General features: G+C 53.4%; 4 protein-coding genes across 4 annotated transcripts; 3 read left to right on the top strand and 1 right to left on the bottom strand.

The window, feature by feature from the left end:
- Positions 1-2,965: 2,965 nt before the first annotated feature.
- AYO21_09678 (hypothetical protein) lies at positions 2,966-4,949 on the bottom strand (the record flags this gene model as incomplete). Its single annotated transcript, XM_022659607.1, has 7 exons — positions 2,966-3,209; positions 3,267-3,384; positions 3,464-3,811; positions 3,911-4,125; positions 4,182-4,485; positions 4,550-4,835; positions 4,896-4,949. 7 exons carry the CDS (start codon positions 4,947-4,949, stop codon positions 2,966-2,968), a joined length of 1,569 nt encoding a protein of 522 aa, XP_022508090.1.
- A 558-nt stretch (positions 4,950-5,507) lies between these two features.
- On the top strand, positions 5,508-7,491 carry AYO21_09679 (hypothetical protein; the record flags this gene model as incomplete). The annotated part of the gene is made up of 6 exons (XM_022659608.1): positions 5,508-5,796; positions 5,861-5,918; positions 5,975-6,038; positions 6,095-6,337; positions 6,411-6,823; positions 6,927-7,491. 6 exons carry the CDS (start codon positions 5,508-5,510, stop codon positions 7,489-7,491), a joined length of 1,632 nt encoding a protein of 543 aa, XP_022508091.1.
- Positions 7,492-8,269: 778 nt separating this feature from the next.
- On the top strand, positions 8,270-10,412 carry AYO21_09680 (hypothetical protein; the record flags this gene model as incomplete). The annotated part of the gene is made up of 8 exons (XM_022659609.1): positions 8,270-8,551; positions 8,647-8,769; positions 8,850-8,999; positions 9,080-9,295; positions 9,366-9,574; positions 9,642-9,765; positions 9,833-10,229; positions 10,297-10,412. The coding sequence occupies 8 exons, from the start codon at positions 8,270-8,272 to the stop codon at positions 10,410-10,412; spliced, it is 1,617 nt and encodes a 538-aa protein (XP_022508092.1).
- A 617-nt stretch (positions 10,413-11,029) lies between these two features.
- On the top strand, positions 11,030-13,568 carry AYO21_09681 (hypothetical protein; the record flags this gene model as incomplete). Its single annotated transcript, XM_022659610.1, has 6 exons — positions 11,030-11,119; positions 11,209-11,297; positions 11,348-12,228; positions 12,283-12,403; positions 12,464-12,775; positions 12,833-13,568. The coding sequence occupies 6 exons, from the start codon at positions 11,030-11,032 to the stop codon at positions 13,566-13,568; spliced, it is 2,229 nt and encodes a 742-aa protein (XP_022508093.1).
- Positions 13,569-13,821: the final 253 nt, after the last annotated feature.

The following is a 13,821-nucleotide window of genomic DNA, read 5'->3' on the forward strand; positions in this document are numbered from 1 at the left end:
GTTCGAGGTTGCTCGTCTGGCCGGATAAAATTTTCTCTTGACAGAACAAACTTGGATCAAGGCAGCGATGGCCAGTCGGGGCGGGCGGGGCAAACGAGGACAACGAGAGAGTGGAGTCTGCGACTTGTTGCCGTGCTTAACGCTGTGATCAGGAGGTGATTGCAATTGGGCGACGATTTGGGCGAGGAGAAGGGGTAGTCCTGTTGGATTGTTGCCTTGTTTTGCGACGTGATGCTGTAATGGGAACCCTACGGCCACACCACCGATTCAGTCAGCACTTTTATCCACCATACTTTGTTTCTCTCATGCGCTTCCTCTCCCATCACATTGTGTATTGCTCAAGGACTCTCTCGATTCAATGGTGGCAACCACCGACCAGGACGACTACGGGTAGCACTCAAAGTGCTTCCCTCCCTCCTCCTTCTCGTTCCCCATTGAGAGGCAGGGGTATTGGACCAACCAGAACACGTACACAATGGACCCAATGGGCTTGTGTCAGAGGCGTCAAGACAGGGTCCGTTCGGAATCGCAGTGCCCAATGGGGACAACCAAGTAGCAGAGTGGCAGTCGATCGAGTAAGCCGGCAAGGCAGCGTTCTGGGGCCTGATGGCAGAGGGACAGGTGCGGCTTGGTGAGCGCCCACGGGCGACGGGGAGGGTAAAGGAGGGTCAGTTATGGGAAAGGCTCGGACGTAGTTAATGCAAGCTACGACGCAGGAGGAGCAAGATGGATGCAGCTGTTGAAGGGGAAAAGTAGGTCGAATTGGATGCGGATGGCTGCGATGGGCGCAGGTGTGATGGGAGGGAAAAGGCGAAGACACGACGTCTGAGTGGCCCGTCGGCCTTGGCGCTAGTGATCGACCTTGACTTTTTGGTCCCCAGCGACTTGCACTGGTGGCTTCTGCGTGCTCTGTCTTCCCTGTCAACCTCCTCTGAGCTCGTCTTGTCTCGTTCGTACTTACCAGGGTCCCTTCTTTGCCTTCCACAATTCTACTGGTGGTGTTCCCGTCCGACAGAACGCTGCCTCAACCACACTGGTGCACAAAAAAAGAGGCCCAGATCCCAGATCCCGCCATGCCAGCAGCTTAGGATTTGCCTGCGCCCAACATCCAGAACTGGGGATTCTCCTCCTCTCCTTTTCGGTTCCTACCTACGTGTTCCCCACGGAAAAGTACTGTACCGCATGTATGCAAAGCTAACGAGCTACGGGGTCCTTTGTTCCTCCACCGACACGAACTCTCTGTAGCGTGCCCAGGCAGCCCCATCAACGTGCCAGTGGAGGATCATAGAAAAGAAGCTTGCCGTGTCACGCCCTCAAACACAACACAACAGCTACAAGGACAAGGTCTTTTGAAGCTGGTCTCGAATGTCACTGAATGCAGCCCATGCGGAGTTGCTTTAGCTTCTCCTCGTCTTGTGGGTCAAACGATCATGGCCCAAAGCCCGGATTTCATACCTCTGTCAAAAGACGGAAGGAGAAGTTACCAATCTGAGACCCCGGACAATCTTCCCTCGTAATCCCACGAAACGAACTATCGTGGGGCTCGGTAGCAAGGAGGAGATACAATTTACTTGACGCTTGCATCGTTATTTTTGTGGTGTGGCATTGCCAAATAGCACACTTGGAGCAAACAAGTTCTTTCAGCATTCCGCCCTTCTCCTTCACGTTTGCAGAGTGTCATACCCTGGTGACCATCCGGAAGGAATTCATACTCAGTGAACCAGGGTTTGCTGACTTACTCCTAGTACGTACGATAAGATGTTTGTTCTAGTGGCGCTGTGACCAGCTTTCCAGCTCCACTCTTACTGCCGCGTTCGCCGATTATCGTGATCAAGAGTCAGGACTCCGGTGTTAATAGAGTATAAGACTCCATCCACTTGGGGATTACGACATTACGGAGCAGCTGAGCTTTGACACATTTCACCGACGCCGCAGCAGAAGCCTCTTCAATAGCGGCTGAAGTGGAGGACCGGAAGCACCTTCGCACATGCACCTCGCAAAGCCTAAGCTGCATTTTTCAGGTGAGGAGCCTGCAAGCCACGGCTGGGCGGCAACAAAGATCAGTGGTCGAGGTCAGCCATGCCCAGCCAAATCGGCGCGAAGCAGAAGCGCGGAAATACGGGTGCATAGGCCTCGCAGGCCTGGCGGCGCTTGGGCGATCCACCGGGACTCAAGTTCCGCGACAACCGTGAACAACCATCTTTCAACCTCGCCCCGGGGCCGTGAAAAGACATCGGTGCCAGGGACCTTATCTTTTGGCCTTCTCCGCACACGCAGACCTGGTTTCTTGGAGCAATTTTCGAGTACGCTAACCACACAACACCTGGTTATACCTGGCTCACTCACATAGCGCGCGGGTGGGGGCTGGGCATGAACAGAGCACACCCGTTCTAGTCCTCGAGTACCTGCAGCAAATGGCCTTCCAAGCAGCCCACCACCGGCGTGATGTAGCAGACCTGTGTGAGTCGACAGGCAACGTGCGAATGCAACCTTGTACCCTGGCATGCCTGCGACGATCTTCCAACTGCGGTTTCGCTGACGCGACGCATTGATGATACCTTGATCGGGTCAATTGAGGCAACATCATAGCTCACGGGTTTACTTCATCGTGTGCTGTCGATCAGGCCAATCGTCTGTCAACCACACCCAATCAAGGCAATTGCGCAATACCTACGCTACCTAAGCAAAGCTAAAACAGCCTATTCAATCTGACAGGCTAAATGGTACGAGGTTGCACAGTGCCCTAGATAATATAAGATTCCGTCTGTACTCAATTCGGAATAAATAGACAAGTCTGACCTAGATTTTCTTACTTTGGTAGATCCACTTGGCTAGAATTATTTGGACGTCAAACCACGTTGCCTTGATCACCATCGTCTGACGGAAGTATTGAGCAAGGTATGCTGTCTTGAATGCGCTTTGCTCGACATCGGTACAACCTTCTCCGCCACTTCCTTTATGCGATTTATTCTACCATTTCGAGCATGTCATTGGTCTCGTGCGTGGCGAGGCTCGACCCTTTCGACCTGGAGGTAAAGATCGCCCCCCAAGGACCCGGCCGAGCGACCGAGGATCTAGGTGTTACGTTGAATTGGGTCGGATGAGTATTTGGTGGTGCTGTTGGCGTGTGGGTGATCTGAAAATTGATGATGATTCGCACCAACAGACCATATAAAATTCGATTCGAGATGGCCCACGCAGGACACATTCTACAACAAACTGATTAGCCGAATGTCGACGTTGGAACGGATGGATCAAAGGCTTACCTTGCCCCTGCTCCATAGCCGAGATGAGGAGTGTTGCCCTTGTCATTGATCAAATTCTCCCGTGTCAGCCAACGCTTAGGGTTGAACTCCCCTGCATCTTCGCCGTACCATTCTTTATCTGAACACGGACATGAGTTAGTGGCCGAAGCTGTGAAAGAGCGGCGAGAGAACCGACGCTGTGAAATAATAGGGCTTACCATGATTCGCCCCTTCGAGGTTCATAAAGATGAGGATACCCTTGGGCAGCACGGTACCACGGAAGGGTAGATCTTTGGCTGTCATTCTACCGGCTCCTTGTGGCACCACGACATATTGGCGCATCATCTCTTTGTACAGGGCAACCACGTATTCGACCTTTTCTTCGCGAAATGCCGCATCCCACGCCGCCTTGGCTGAGCCATACTCGGCAAGGATGGCATCGTATGCCTCTTTCTGGATCTTCTGTCCCTCGGCCGTTGCAAGAGCACCAAGTCCACACGAAAGAGTGGCTCCGATGGTCTCGCTGCCGCCTTGCATCATGCCTTCGCAAACACTTTGAACGTCCTCTGTGTGTGAGAAAGAGAGCCATGTGTCAGCCAGTAGCAGGGCTGGAGAAACCCCGACGCGAGGATGCGAAAGGGCAGGCGGAAGCAAAATGGTCGTACCTTTGGTCAATTGGGACTTCTCATCCAAGGTGACATCTGCTCCAATACAGTGGACGTCTTGGCCCTGTTCAATATCCTGGACCATGGCATCGTATAATTTGTCAAGATAGTATTTTCGCTTCTCCTTTGCCTGGATGGCTCGAGTGATATGGACACTGGGGAAAAGACGACGAAGCGGGACCCAGTCCGTCCACTGGTGAGTCGACCACCGGATTCTATTGAATGTGATATTTAGCTTTCTTCTTGGGTTGCGGACAAAGGTGTCACTCACGATGTGACTTGCTGTGATGCGTCGAAGAAACCTCGAAAGAATGAACTTCCGCCCATGTCGGCCACACTTTTACCGTATGCAATTAGCCAGCTGAGATTGTTGGCGACTCCGGCCATGTAAGGCAACGGATTGAGGGGTTTCTGTCCTCGCTCGCCATCGTGGAGGATGGCGAGAATCATCTCTTCGCTCGCCCTTTCCACGGCGGGAATAAACTTGATCCAGTTGCTCTTGGACATTGCCTTGACTGCTGCATTCCTCTGGCGCTTGCACGCGTCTGTCCAAGCCATGGACGCAAAGTCCAGACCTGATCTTGATGTTAGGGGCTTAAGTAAGAGAGAGCGGTGGCAGGTACTTCTCGGTTCGCTCACCAATATATTTTTTAAAAGTGAATGGTTCTCGCTTTTCGATGATGGACAGGTTCTCACCCAACCACAGGTCCTTGACAGTTCGGATCGAGTTTACCACGAGGAACCGCGTCTGACCAAACTTGGCCTGATACAGATCATATCCGTACTTCTGACTCCATTCCGTCCATACAGTCGCGTCGGCCTTGCCCGAGCTGGCTCCAAAATAGTGCAGGTGACCAATAAAAGGAAGCGCACCGGGGATCTCTGGGATGCCTTCAATACGAGGAATCGTGGTCCATATCGAGTACTGCAAATGGTTAGAACCATTAGGACAACGCGCCAAGGGTTAGATAATTGCTCGTTTTACCCTGTAAAGTGCATATAGCACGATCAAAAAGGCCACAATCACGAATGGCATCATGTTGAGGCGGGCAGTAAGTCAGGTGCAGGCGACAACGATATCGAACGCACACACACACACACGGCTCATATCATCAAATCCGATGTCCAGTCTTGATAAGAGTCCTTTGTATCTTCTCGGACTCGACCTCTCCTGCCCACCACATGGTACTTTTCTGGCGAGGTTTTCAGGATCTTGATCAGCAATCATCTTCCGGGCCGTATCAATGATCCGGGCCACGAGATTGTATACGGTGTATCAAGGGAAATGTGAAATCCGATATCAAACCATCGCCATGAGGCTACGACCCACTCGGCCACAAACTCAATGGAGACTCGGATCTCATCTTCCTGGTTCGTCCCTTTCCTCTTCCCGCAATGGATTCAATGTGCCGTTTTGTGGATCCCATCCTTATCTGCACTTTTCTGGTCGTGAGGTCTTGGTTGTATTATGCGAAATGTTCTCTGAACTACATCTTGTCCCCGCCCCCTCCACGAGATCCAAGGTCCTCGACAATGCTTCAGTATCATCTTCTCTGTGGACTTGCCTCGGGCGCATAACGCCTAGTTCACCGCGACCATGGGCTTCTTCACTGATTCGCAGTTCGACGATACCGTTCCGGGGACGTTGGTGCTGGTGGACATCGACCACCGCCTCGACGTGAGACATGCCAAAGGCAACAAGTCTGATGTGGTCTTGCACCCTGCACCGACCGACGACCCTGACGACCCTCTCAACTGGTCGAGATGGAGGAAACTGGCCCAAGTCATCTGTGTGAACATGTACACCTTTATGATTTCGTACGCGTCGGGTGTTCACTACTCCATCATCGGTCCCATCAGCAAAAGCAGGGGCATCCCCGTGTCTTGTAAGATCTACCCTGCGATGGTCCATAGCCCGAGGGCGAGACTAACAAACCACCCTTTCCCCAGCAATTGTCTCGGCGCAGGGCTACCTCTTCCTCCTCATGGGCTGGGGAAATCTGATCTGGTCAGTATGCCTTGAACCCACAGAGGTGCTTGTGGAAACTAATCGGACAACTCTAGGATTCCCATGGCACAGAAGTATGGCAAGCGACCTATGTACCTACTCAGTCTCATTACCACGCTTGTAAGTGTCGTCCCACGCCTACTTAGTCGTGTCAGGGAAACTCACTGCTCCGATAGGGTATTATGCTCTGGCTCCCACACATCAGTTCTGGGCCGGAATGGATCGCCAGCAAAATCCTCGAGGGCTTCGTGGGAGCTCCAGTGGAAACCTTGATTGAGATTTCGATTGCCGACGTCTTCTTTGTGCACGAGCGGGCAAAACACATGGGCATTTACGCCTCCATGGTCTTTATCGGATCCAAAGTCGCGTCCTTCTTGGCCGGCTTCATCTTTGACGGACAGGGATGGGAATGGGTCCCGGTAAGTTACTTGGATGCACGACGAAGTTGAAACGGTGGGATCGGGTCGACTAATGAACCGTCTTGCTGTCCAGTATTGGTGTGTCATCTTCATGGGACTTTCGATTGTGTTCTGCTTCTTTTTCCTAGAAGAGTCCAACTACGTACGTCCTGCGCCGCAGGAGAGTGTGGCGCCGACAATCAGCACGGGTCTGGCTGAGGATCCCGAGGCCGCGAGCAAAGAGGTGGGCGTCCAGATCTCGACCACAGCGGCAAGTACTTCGTCGGGCGAATCTCGAGCGCCCAAGCCCTTCTGGAGTCGACTCAAGCTGTTCCGGAAGCCCGAGAAGGTCTCGTGGCAGTTGATGGTCCTTCGCCCCCTGAAGCTGTTCCGTTTCCCCATCGTCTGCTGGTCCGGCTTCACGTATGGCTCCTTTTTATGTCTGTATACCTTCTTCCAGGCCACTGTTTCGCTGGTGTTCAGCGGAGAACCATATAACTTTTCAGCGTAAGTCCTGCTTCCTCCAGTCATCTCTGTTCATTTCGCTCCATGGAAAATCGTGCCTGCAACAAAGGAATCGAGCAAAAGCTGACGGGGAACATAATCACAGGGGTTCTATCGGGATCACATACCTGGCACCGCTCGTGGCTGGTCTCGTCGCCATGTTGTACTGCGGACCCTTCGAGTCTTGGGCCGTGCTGCGCATCGTGCGCCGTCGATCCGGCATCTGGCTGGCTGAAGACCGGTTGTGGCTACTGCTCATCTGCGTCGTCACCAGTCCCGGCTGCTGTCTGCTCTGGGGCCTGGGCGCCGCGTACGAGGTGCACTGGTTCGGACTGGTCTTTGCCACCTTCCTCCTCGGCTTCAGCATCTCGGTCGGCGCCAGCCTCGCCATCACGTACTGCATCGACTCGTACAAGGAGATTGGCTCCGAGGCCATCGTCACCGTCATGCTGATCCGCAACACGACCAACTTTGCCTTCAGCTACGGAACGAGCCCCTGGCTCAGCGACATGGGGTACCGAAACGCGTACATCCTGGCCGCCGTCCTGTTCTCCCTGCAGGCTCTCACGACTCTGCCGATGATCAAGTTCGGACCCCGTCTCCGCAAGGCAAGTCAGGACAAGTACCAATATTACATTGAGCAGGATAAGGACCATAGGGCTCTTCACTGAGCCGGAACGGGAGCAGACGGTGGCTTGTAGAGTCCGTCGCAACCCTCTCGAGGCAGGGTGATGGAGAACGGGGCAGGTGGATACTTAGGGGGAAGGGGGCATATGTAATGCAGCTTTGGGGTTTTTTCTTTTTTTGGCGGAATACGAGTAAGACGTTTGCCTTGACACGCTCTTTACAAGAGCCTCCCGACTTGTGGAGTGTTGTTGGTCCCACCATGAAATCAGACTCCGGCACAGCATCCAGCACACAGTATCCACGAGTTTCCGCCGCTTGACGGCTTGATTTACCAAGTACAGAATACGATTGATTACTCAAGGTTATCTCTATCTCTATCAGAGAGCGAAAACTCGCCATGGTTCCCGTGGCATACACATGTCTAGGGCGGGCAAGGCGGGTAGGGCGGGCAAGGCGGGTAAGGCGGGCCATCGTGTATCAACCATCCTCGCACTTCGGAAAACATGTAAATCCGCGTTGTGTGTCTACCATCATGCACATTCACCAGTGGGATCCGGTAACTAGTAGACAAGGGGATAAGGGGATAAGGTTGATACGGGTCGAAGCAAAAGTGGGTGGGGTCTAACGAATAGATCGTGGCGCGGTTTGGTATAGCAACCGGATAAACAACTTCCTCTTTATGTGATTCGTTCATTTTTCTTGATGAGCATCAAGTGTTGCAGTAAGTTGCTTGAAAAATGTAGGAATTTCAAAGGGTCAAAGCCTCTCTGTTACCAACGAAAGCACACCTCGTTGTCGTCGGCACGAAAGCAGAGAGCAAGGATGGTGGCCGCAGCGTGGGAAACCGAGGCGCAAAAGTGCAGAGAGATTCTCGCAAAATCTATCCCGGCCGGATACGCTCTCGCTGACGATAGAATACCCTCGCCCGAGGAGAAGTCGAATGTGACCACGTTCATCGCGGACTGTGGCGCTCTCTCTCCCAAAGAGCTCGCTATCACGGAGAATGGAGCGGGCGAACTGACGGCGGCGATGGCGATGGGCAAGTACACCGCCGAAGAGGTGACAGTCGCCTTTCTCAAACGGGCAGTAATTGGTCATCAGCTGGTAAGGAAGGGCGATGAAGCCGCCCGCCCTTGTGCGTCGAACGAGAAAGAGAGAGAAAAGGCTAACCTGAGGCCGCTCTCATCCATCACAAACAGGTCAACTTCGCAACCGAGTTTCTAGCGACTGAAGCCATCGAGAAAGCCAGGGAACTCGACAAATATTTTCAGGACACAGGCAAGCTTGTGGGTCCGTTGCACGGTGTGCCCATCTCTGTCAAGGTGCGTTGTGGGAGTCGTCAAGTTGGCCCTTTTTCTCCTCCCGTCCTAAACTAATGTACTGTACCCTCTCCCATGTAAAGGAACACATTGGGCTCGAAGGTCGTATTTGTCACAGTTCATATACGGCGTGGGTGAAGAATGTCGCCGCCGAAGATGCGCTGATCGTCGCTCTGATGAAGAAGGCCGGTGCCGTCATCCTCTTCCGAACAAACCAGCCCCAGACATTAATGGTACAAACCTCCTTCACCCCCTCAGCTCTATCATGATGACAAGGGAGAGGCGTTGCTGAGAGGTGTGAGACTATTGTTAGCACGGAGACACCAACAACAATATCTATGGTAAGACAGTCAATCCATCCAACCGCCTCATGAGCAGTGGTGGATCATCCGGAGGCGAGGGAGCCGCCATCAAGCTGCGATGCGCTGCCATTGGAACGGGCACCGACATCGCCGGTTCAATCAGGATCCCATCGGCTCTCTGTGGCGTCTATGGCTTTCGTCCCACGTCTTGTCGATTGCCTTACAAGGTCAGTGGCAGTAATGGTATTTGCATCCTGCATCGAAGGAATGTGTGCTCACGCTGGGAATCAACCACAGGGCATCATGCTTGCTGGGGGCGGTCAGGAGTCTGTTCGCTGTGTGGTCGGCCCATTGGCCAACAATATCGATGATTTGGAACTGATGATGAGGACGGTCCTGGATCAAAGTCCGTACGAGGTCGAGACAAGCCTCGTTCCACTGCCGTGGAGGCCTGAAAGGGCACTTACACCACAGACCCTCTCTGTCGGGGTCATGGTGGACGATGGGTATGGTGACGAAAGCACCACTAGATCTTGGGCGGAAATTCAGTCGTGCTCTGCTGACCGAAAATAGGATTGTGAGACCCAGCCCTCCGTTGCGGCGGGCAATGGAAATGGCTCAAGAAAAGCTCAAGGCTACTGGAGTCAGACTGGTGCCGTGGATTGGGCATAGACATGACGAGTTGCGGCCACTGCTGGTGAGTTTTTCGGAACGCTGTTTAGATGGGATGTTGCACTTGGAGTAGCTGACTGACTTGTATCCAGTACGAGCTATGTTTTTCCGACAACGCGAGCGTTCAGAAAGGTCTTCTGGCAGAAACCCAAGAGCCCTGGTTGAAGCTGACCAAACGAGCCATGGGACTGGGACGCGAGATGGATATCCACGAGATTTGGCGGCTACACGAGCTGCGTAACACCATCCGAGAGGAATATCATGCAAAGATGAAGCAGCTGGGTATTGATGTCATTCTCTCGCCTGCCGTCAACCAGGTCGCCGTCTTGACCGAGGACTTCACCTACGGCTTCTACACGGGGTTGTACAACATTCTCGATTTTCCCGCCGCAGTCTTTCCAACCAAATTGGTGTCAGATGCACACTTGGACGTCGAGGATCCTAACGCGCAACCCCGAAATGACTTTGAGGCTCGTGAACTCGCGAAATGTATGTCTCTTGAAAGGGTCGTCGACGGCGAGGATCTGGTTAAGTCGTCAGCTAACGTCGGTTTTAGATGATGCCGAATTGTTCGCTGGAATGCCAATTGCACTGGAAGTCGCTGGCAAACACCACCGAGACGAGGAAACGCTGGCTGCGATGCGTCTAATTGAACAGGTCGTTTTAGCCTAGTTCACACTGATTGAACTGGATGCCCGAAGGAGCGGACAATAGACTCAAGCGGGTCGGAGGAGGGAGGATGGGACCGACAAGGAGGCATACGCGGGGATTTACCTAGCTTGGCTGCCTGGCACGTGGCTGGAACCACACCCTAGTCTTGTTCTTTGGTGATTGCCTACCTAGGTAGGAAAGTAGGCGTCTAGCGGGCTTCCCCCCACAGGGGCTGAGGGGTCGAGGACGCCCAGGTAGGGTGCCCGTGCCTTGTTATTACATAGGCGACTGGGGCGCCGAGGAACGCCCCTCCCCAAACGAGTGCCCAGATTTCTCGGTTATCGCCTTGAACAATCAATAACCACAAAACCACGAACCGACAGGCTCTTCATTGGCCGGGCGCAGTCTTGCATATGTACTTCCTCCCGATAAGAAGAGATAGAACCCTTCAGGCGCATCTACGAATGGCGCGTCGACTTTATAGATATATAGTATTCGCTACTGGTCTGCTTGACTGTTCTAGCATCTATGCACTTGAGATCTCCTGATGCCGTCCTTTATCTTCTAGCAATGCGTCCACGGTCGTCTATTCGCGAAACTACCGTACAAGCAGAAGTCACCCGCTAAGGGTAATAAGAATGCCGGACCATTCAAGCCAACCTGCGTCCGCTCGGTCACGGAAGAAAGCGAGTGCAGCTTGTGTCAATTGTCGCAGACACCGGGTGCGGGTGAGTAGTTCTCTCCCTGCTTCTATTTCATCTCGTCGGCGTCCTCTGCGACAATTGTTGGACTGCGCTGATCCTTCAACCATGTTCAGTGCATCACGACCCCGAATCAGAACCAGTGCGACAGGTGTTCAAGACACGGCGTCGAATGTATCTTCAAAGACGACGACGAGCGCAAACGGTGAGCATCCTGCATCCAGCCTTTACAACCCACCCCCTAACGTGGACAAGGCCACACTCCAAGGCCAGTTTGAACGACCTTCTCGCCCGAGTCCAATTTCTCGAGGGATTGCTTCGACAACAATCGCACTCGACGAATCAGCTCAATTCGCTGCAGGAATTCACATTGGATTCAGTCGTGACGGCTCCTGCCGATGATGTGCAAAGGCGGCCCGAAGACGAAGACTCACTCCCACAGCTCGGTCAGCCGAACGAGGCACAGCTACCGGATGCATCTCCCTGGCTTCCAGACATGCCGGCAGTGAACAAGTCCCGTAAAAGGTCACATTCTCGGTTGGACACTTGCTCGATCCAGTCTCGTACAGATTCGTCTCCCAGCGCATCCGTCAGTCCAGGCACTCATGGACAAGCCATCCTTGACCAATTGACCGACACGGTGTCGAATCTTCTCAGCGTCAAGGTCGTACAAGAGATCAACTTGACCCTCGAGCATCACTCACGCTATGACGCGCATCTACCCTTTACAAAATCCTTCGAGCGCAATACTCGCGCCTTTGCACTCCTCCGGTCCATATCACCCGAATTACAGGACTACCTCACAAGCCTGTACTTCAAATATAGCAACCAGCGAAATCCTCTCGTGAACGAGGAAGCCTTCATGTCCGACAAGGCCGCGGGTCGCACCGACTTCTACAGCCCTCTGCTTCATCTCTGCATTGTTGCTCGCGGCTTGTACTACGCCGACCTGGAGGACCATAGGATCGAGACGTTCCTGAGGAAGGACCAGGATAATGTCTTGCACCGAGAAGTGTGCGGACTGATGACTTTCGACCTCTGTGATTCAGGCTCCTTGACATTCTGTCAGGCGCTGGGCGTTGCGTCTGACCTTGAATGTGGCGCGGGGCGATCAAGGAGTGCTTGGATGACTATCGGTACGCTCAATCATGTTGCGCATGACCTGCCTATAGAACTGACGAATGGTTTAGGCGCGGCCATCAGGATGGCCTTCGATCTGAACATCCACGTGGATCGGAATCAAACGGACAATTCTATACTGGCACAACAGGCACGTAAGGAGCTCTTCTGGGGCTTGGTCTCGCGTGATCGGTCAGTCACCTGCACCCAGTCCCCCATTTCCCACCTCATGCACTACTCACACAGCGGTAGATACTACACTTTATCTTTGGGACGCCACAGAATGATCAGGAACTCTGACTTTGCCGATATCCTCCAGTGTCCTCCGCACTGGGACACGTATCAGGTGGGAGTCTTCACCGCCATAGCAGACCTCATGTGCTTGACGGCAGACATCGTCGAAGTGCTGGTGTGTGCCCAAGACAAGCAGGACTTTTCAGACCTCCACTTGAACCTGGCCGTATGCAGCAAGGCGCTAAAAAAGTGGCATGCCCAGCTGCCAGAACGACTCCAGTGGAATGCGGTCAACGTCCGGGAGGCTGACCCCAGATTCTTCCTTCTCCAGTGAGTCGCCATGGCAAGGCAATGGTCCAAAAGCTTAGAGAACTGACCACCTCGTAGTTTACAGTTACATGCCACCTACATTGTACTCCACCGGCCGTTTTCAATGATGCAGGTCTTCGGGCCCGGCGTCGGCGGCACGAATGAGGGCAACGACTCCTACTTCTGGTCCCCAGTCCGCAGCCGAGCGCATATGCTGTGCATCGAACACTCGATAGAAATATCCAACATCCTCAAGCTTTACGAACAACAGCGCGCACCTCGTGTCATGTGTTTGAGCGTAGTGCACCATCTTGGAATTGCGGCTACGGCTCTGATTTCTGAACTGGTCTTGGAGCATCCCGCCCAGACTCCTCTACTCCCCCATCTCCTCTATATTCGGGGAGTCTTACGAGGTATGGTGCCGACGTATAAAGGGGTGAAAAAGACACTGCATATTATCGAGAAGGCCTGTACAGCTTCTGGCTGGACTTCGGACGGTCCTTGCACCAACAGTGGTCTCGAAGCAGGCGGAGTCCGCCCAGCGACCTCGATGCCGACCTCGAAACTCAGAACATCTCAGGGGCTCTCCCTTTCATCACAAGATATGTTCCCCAAGGGGTCGCCGGCCCAGCCTCCACCAGCGGCCGCGTTTCTTTCCAAGCGAGCAGATCTGCCACTGTCCTATGAGCAAGCCCTGCAGCCGGATGTTGCTGGCGATAGCAACCCATTTGACTGCCACGAGTTGTCCATTGGGAATTTGGAAGACATGTTTGGGTGGCCGGTGTGGGGCGACGAAGACGGACAGGCAGCTTAGTGGAAGAGGAGAGACGGGCTGTAGAAGAGACCTGAGGAAGATAACGATCGGATGACAAGATAGGCTGCCAACAACGAGATAGATGTTCCAGTCCGACCATTGGAAGTTGTGGACAGACTGATCGATCAGGATTTCCATTTTCCGATCAAGGACCCATTCCCGGATCATGAAATCCGATGCCATGCATTCGGCTCCAACGCGTGTGCGGGGAACTGGGGAACCTCGAAGAGGTTTTCCGAAATACTTGTGATGG

The sequence above is a fragment of the Fonsecaea monophora genome, assembly GCF_001642475.1.
Source record: "Fonsecaea monophora strain CBS 269.37 chromosome Unknown Scaff99, whole genome shotgun sequence".
Taxonomy (NCBI): Eukaryota; Fungi; Ascomycota; class Eurotiomycetes; order Chaetothyriales; family Herpotrichiellaceae; genus Fonsecaea; species Fonsecaea monophora.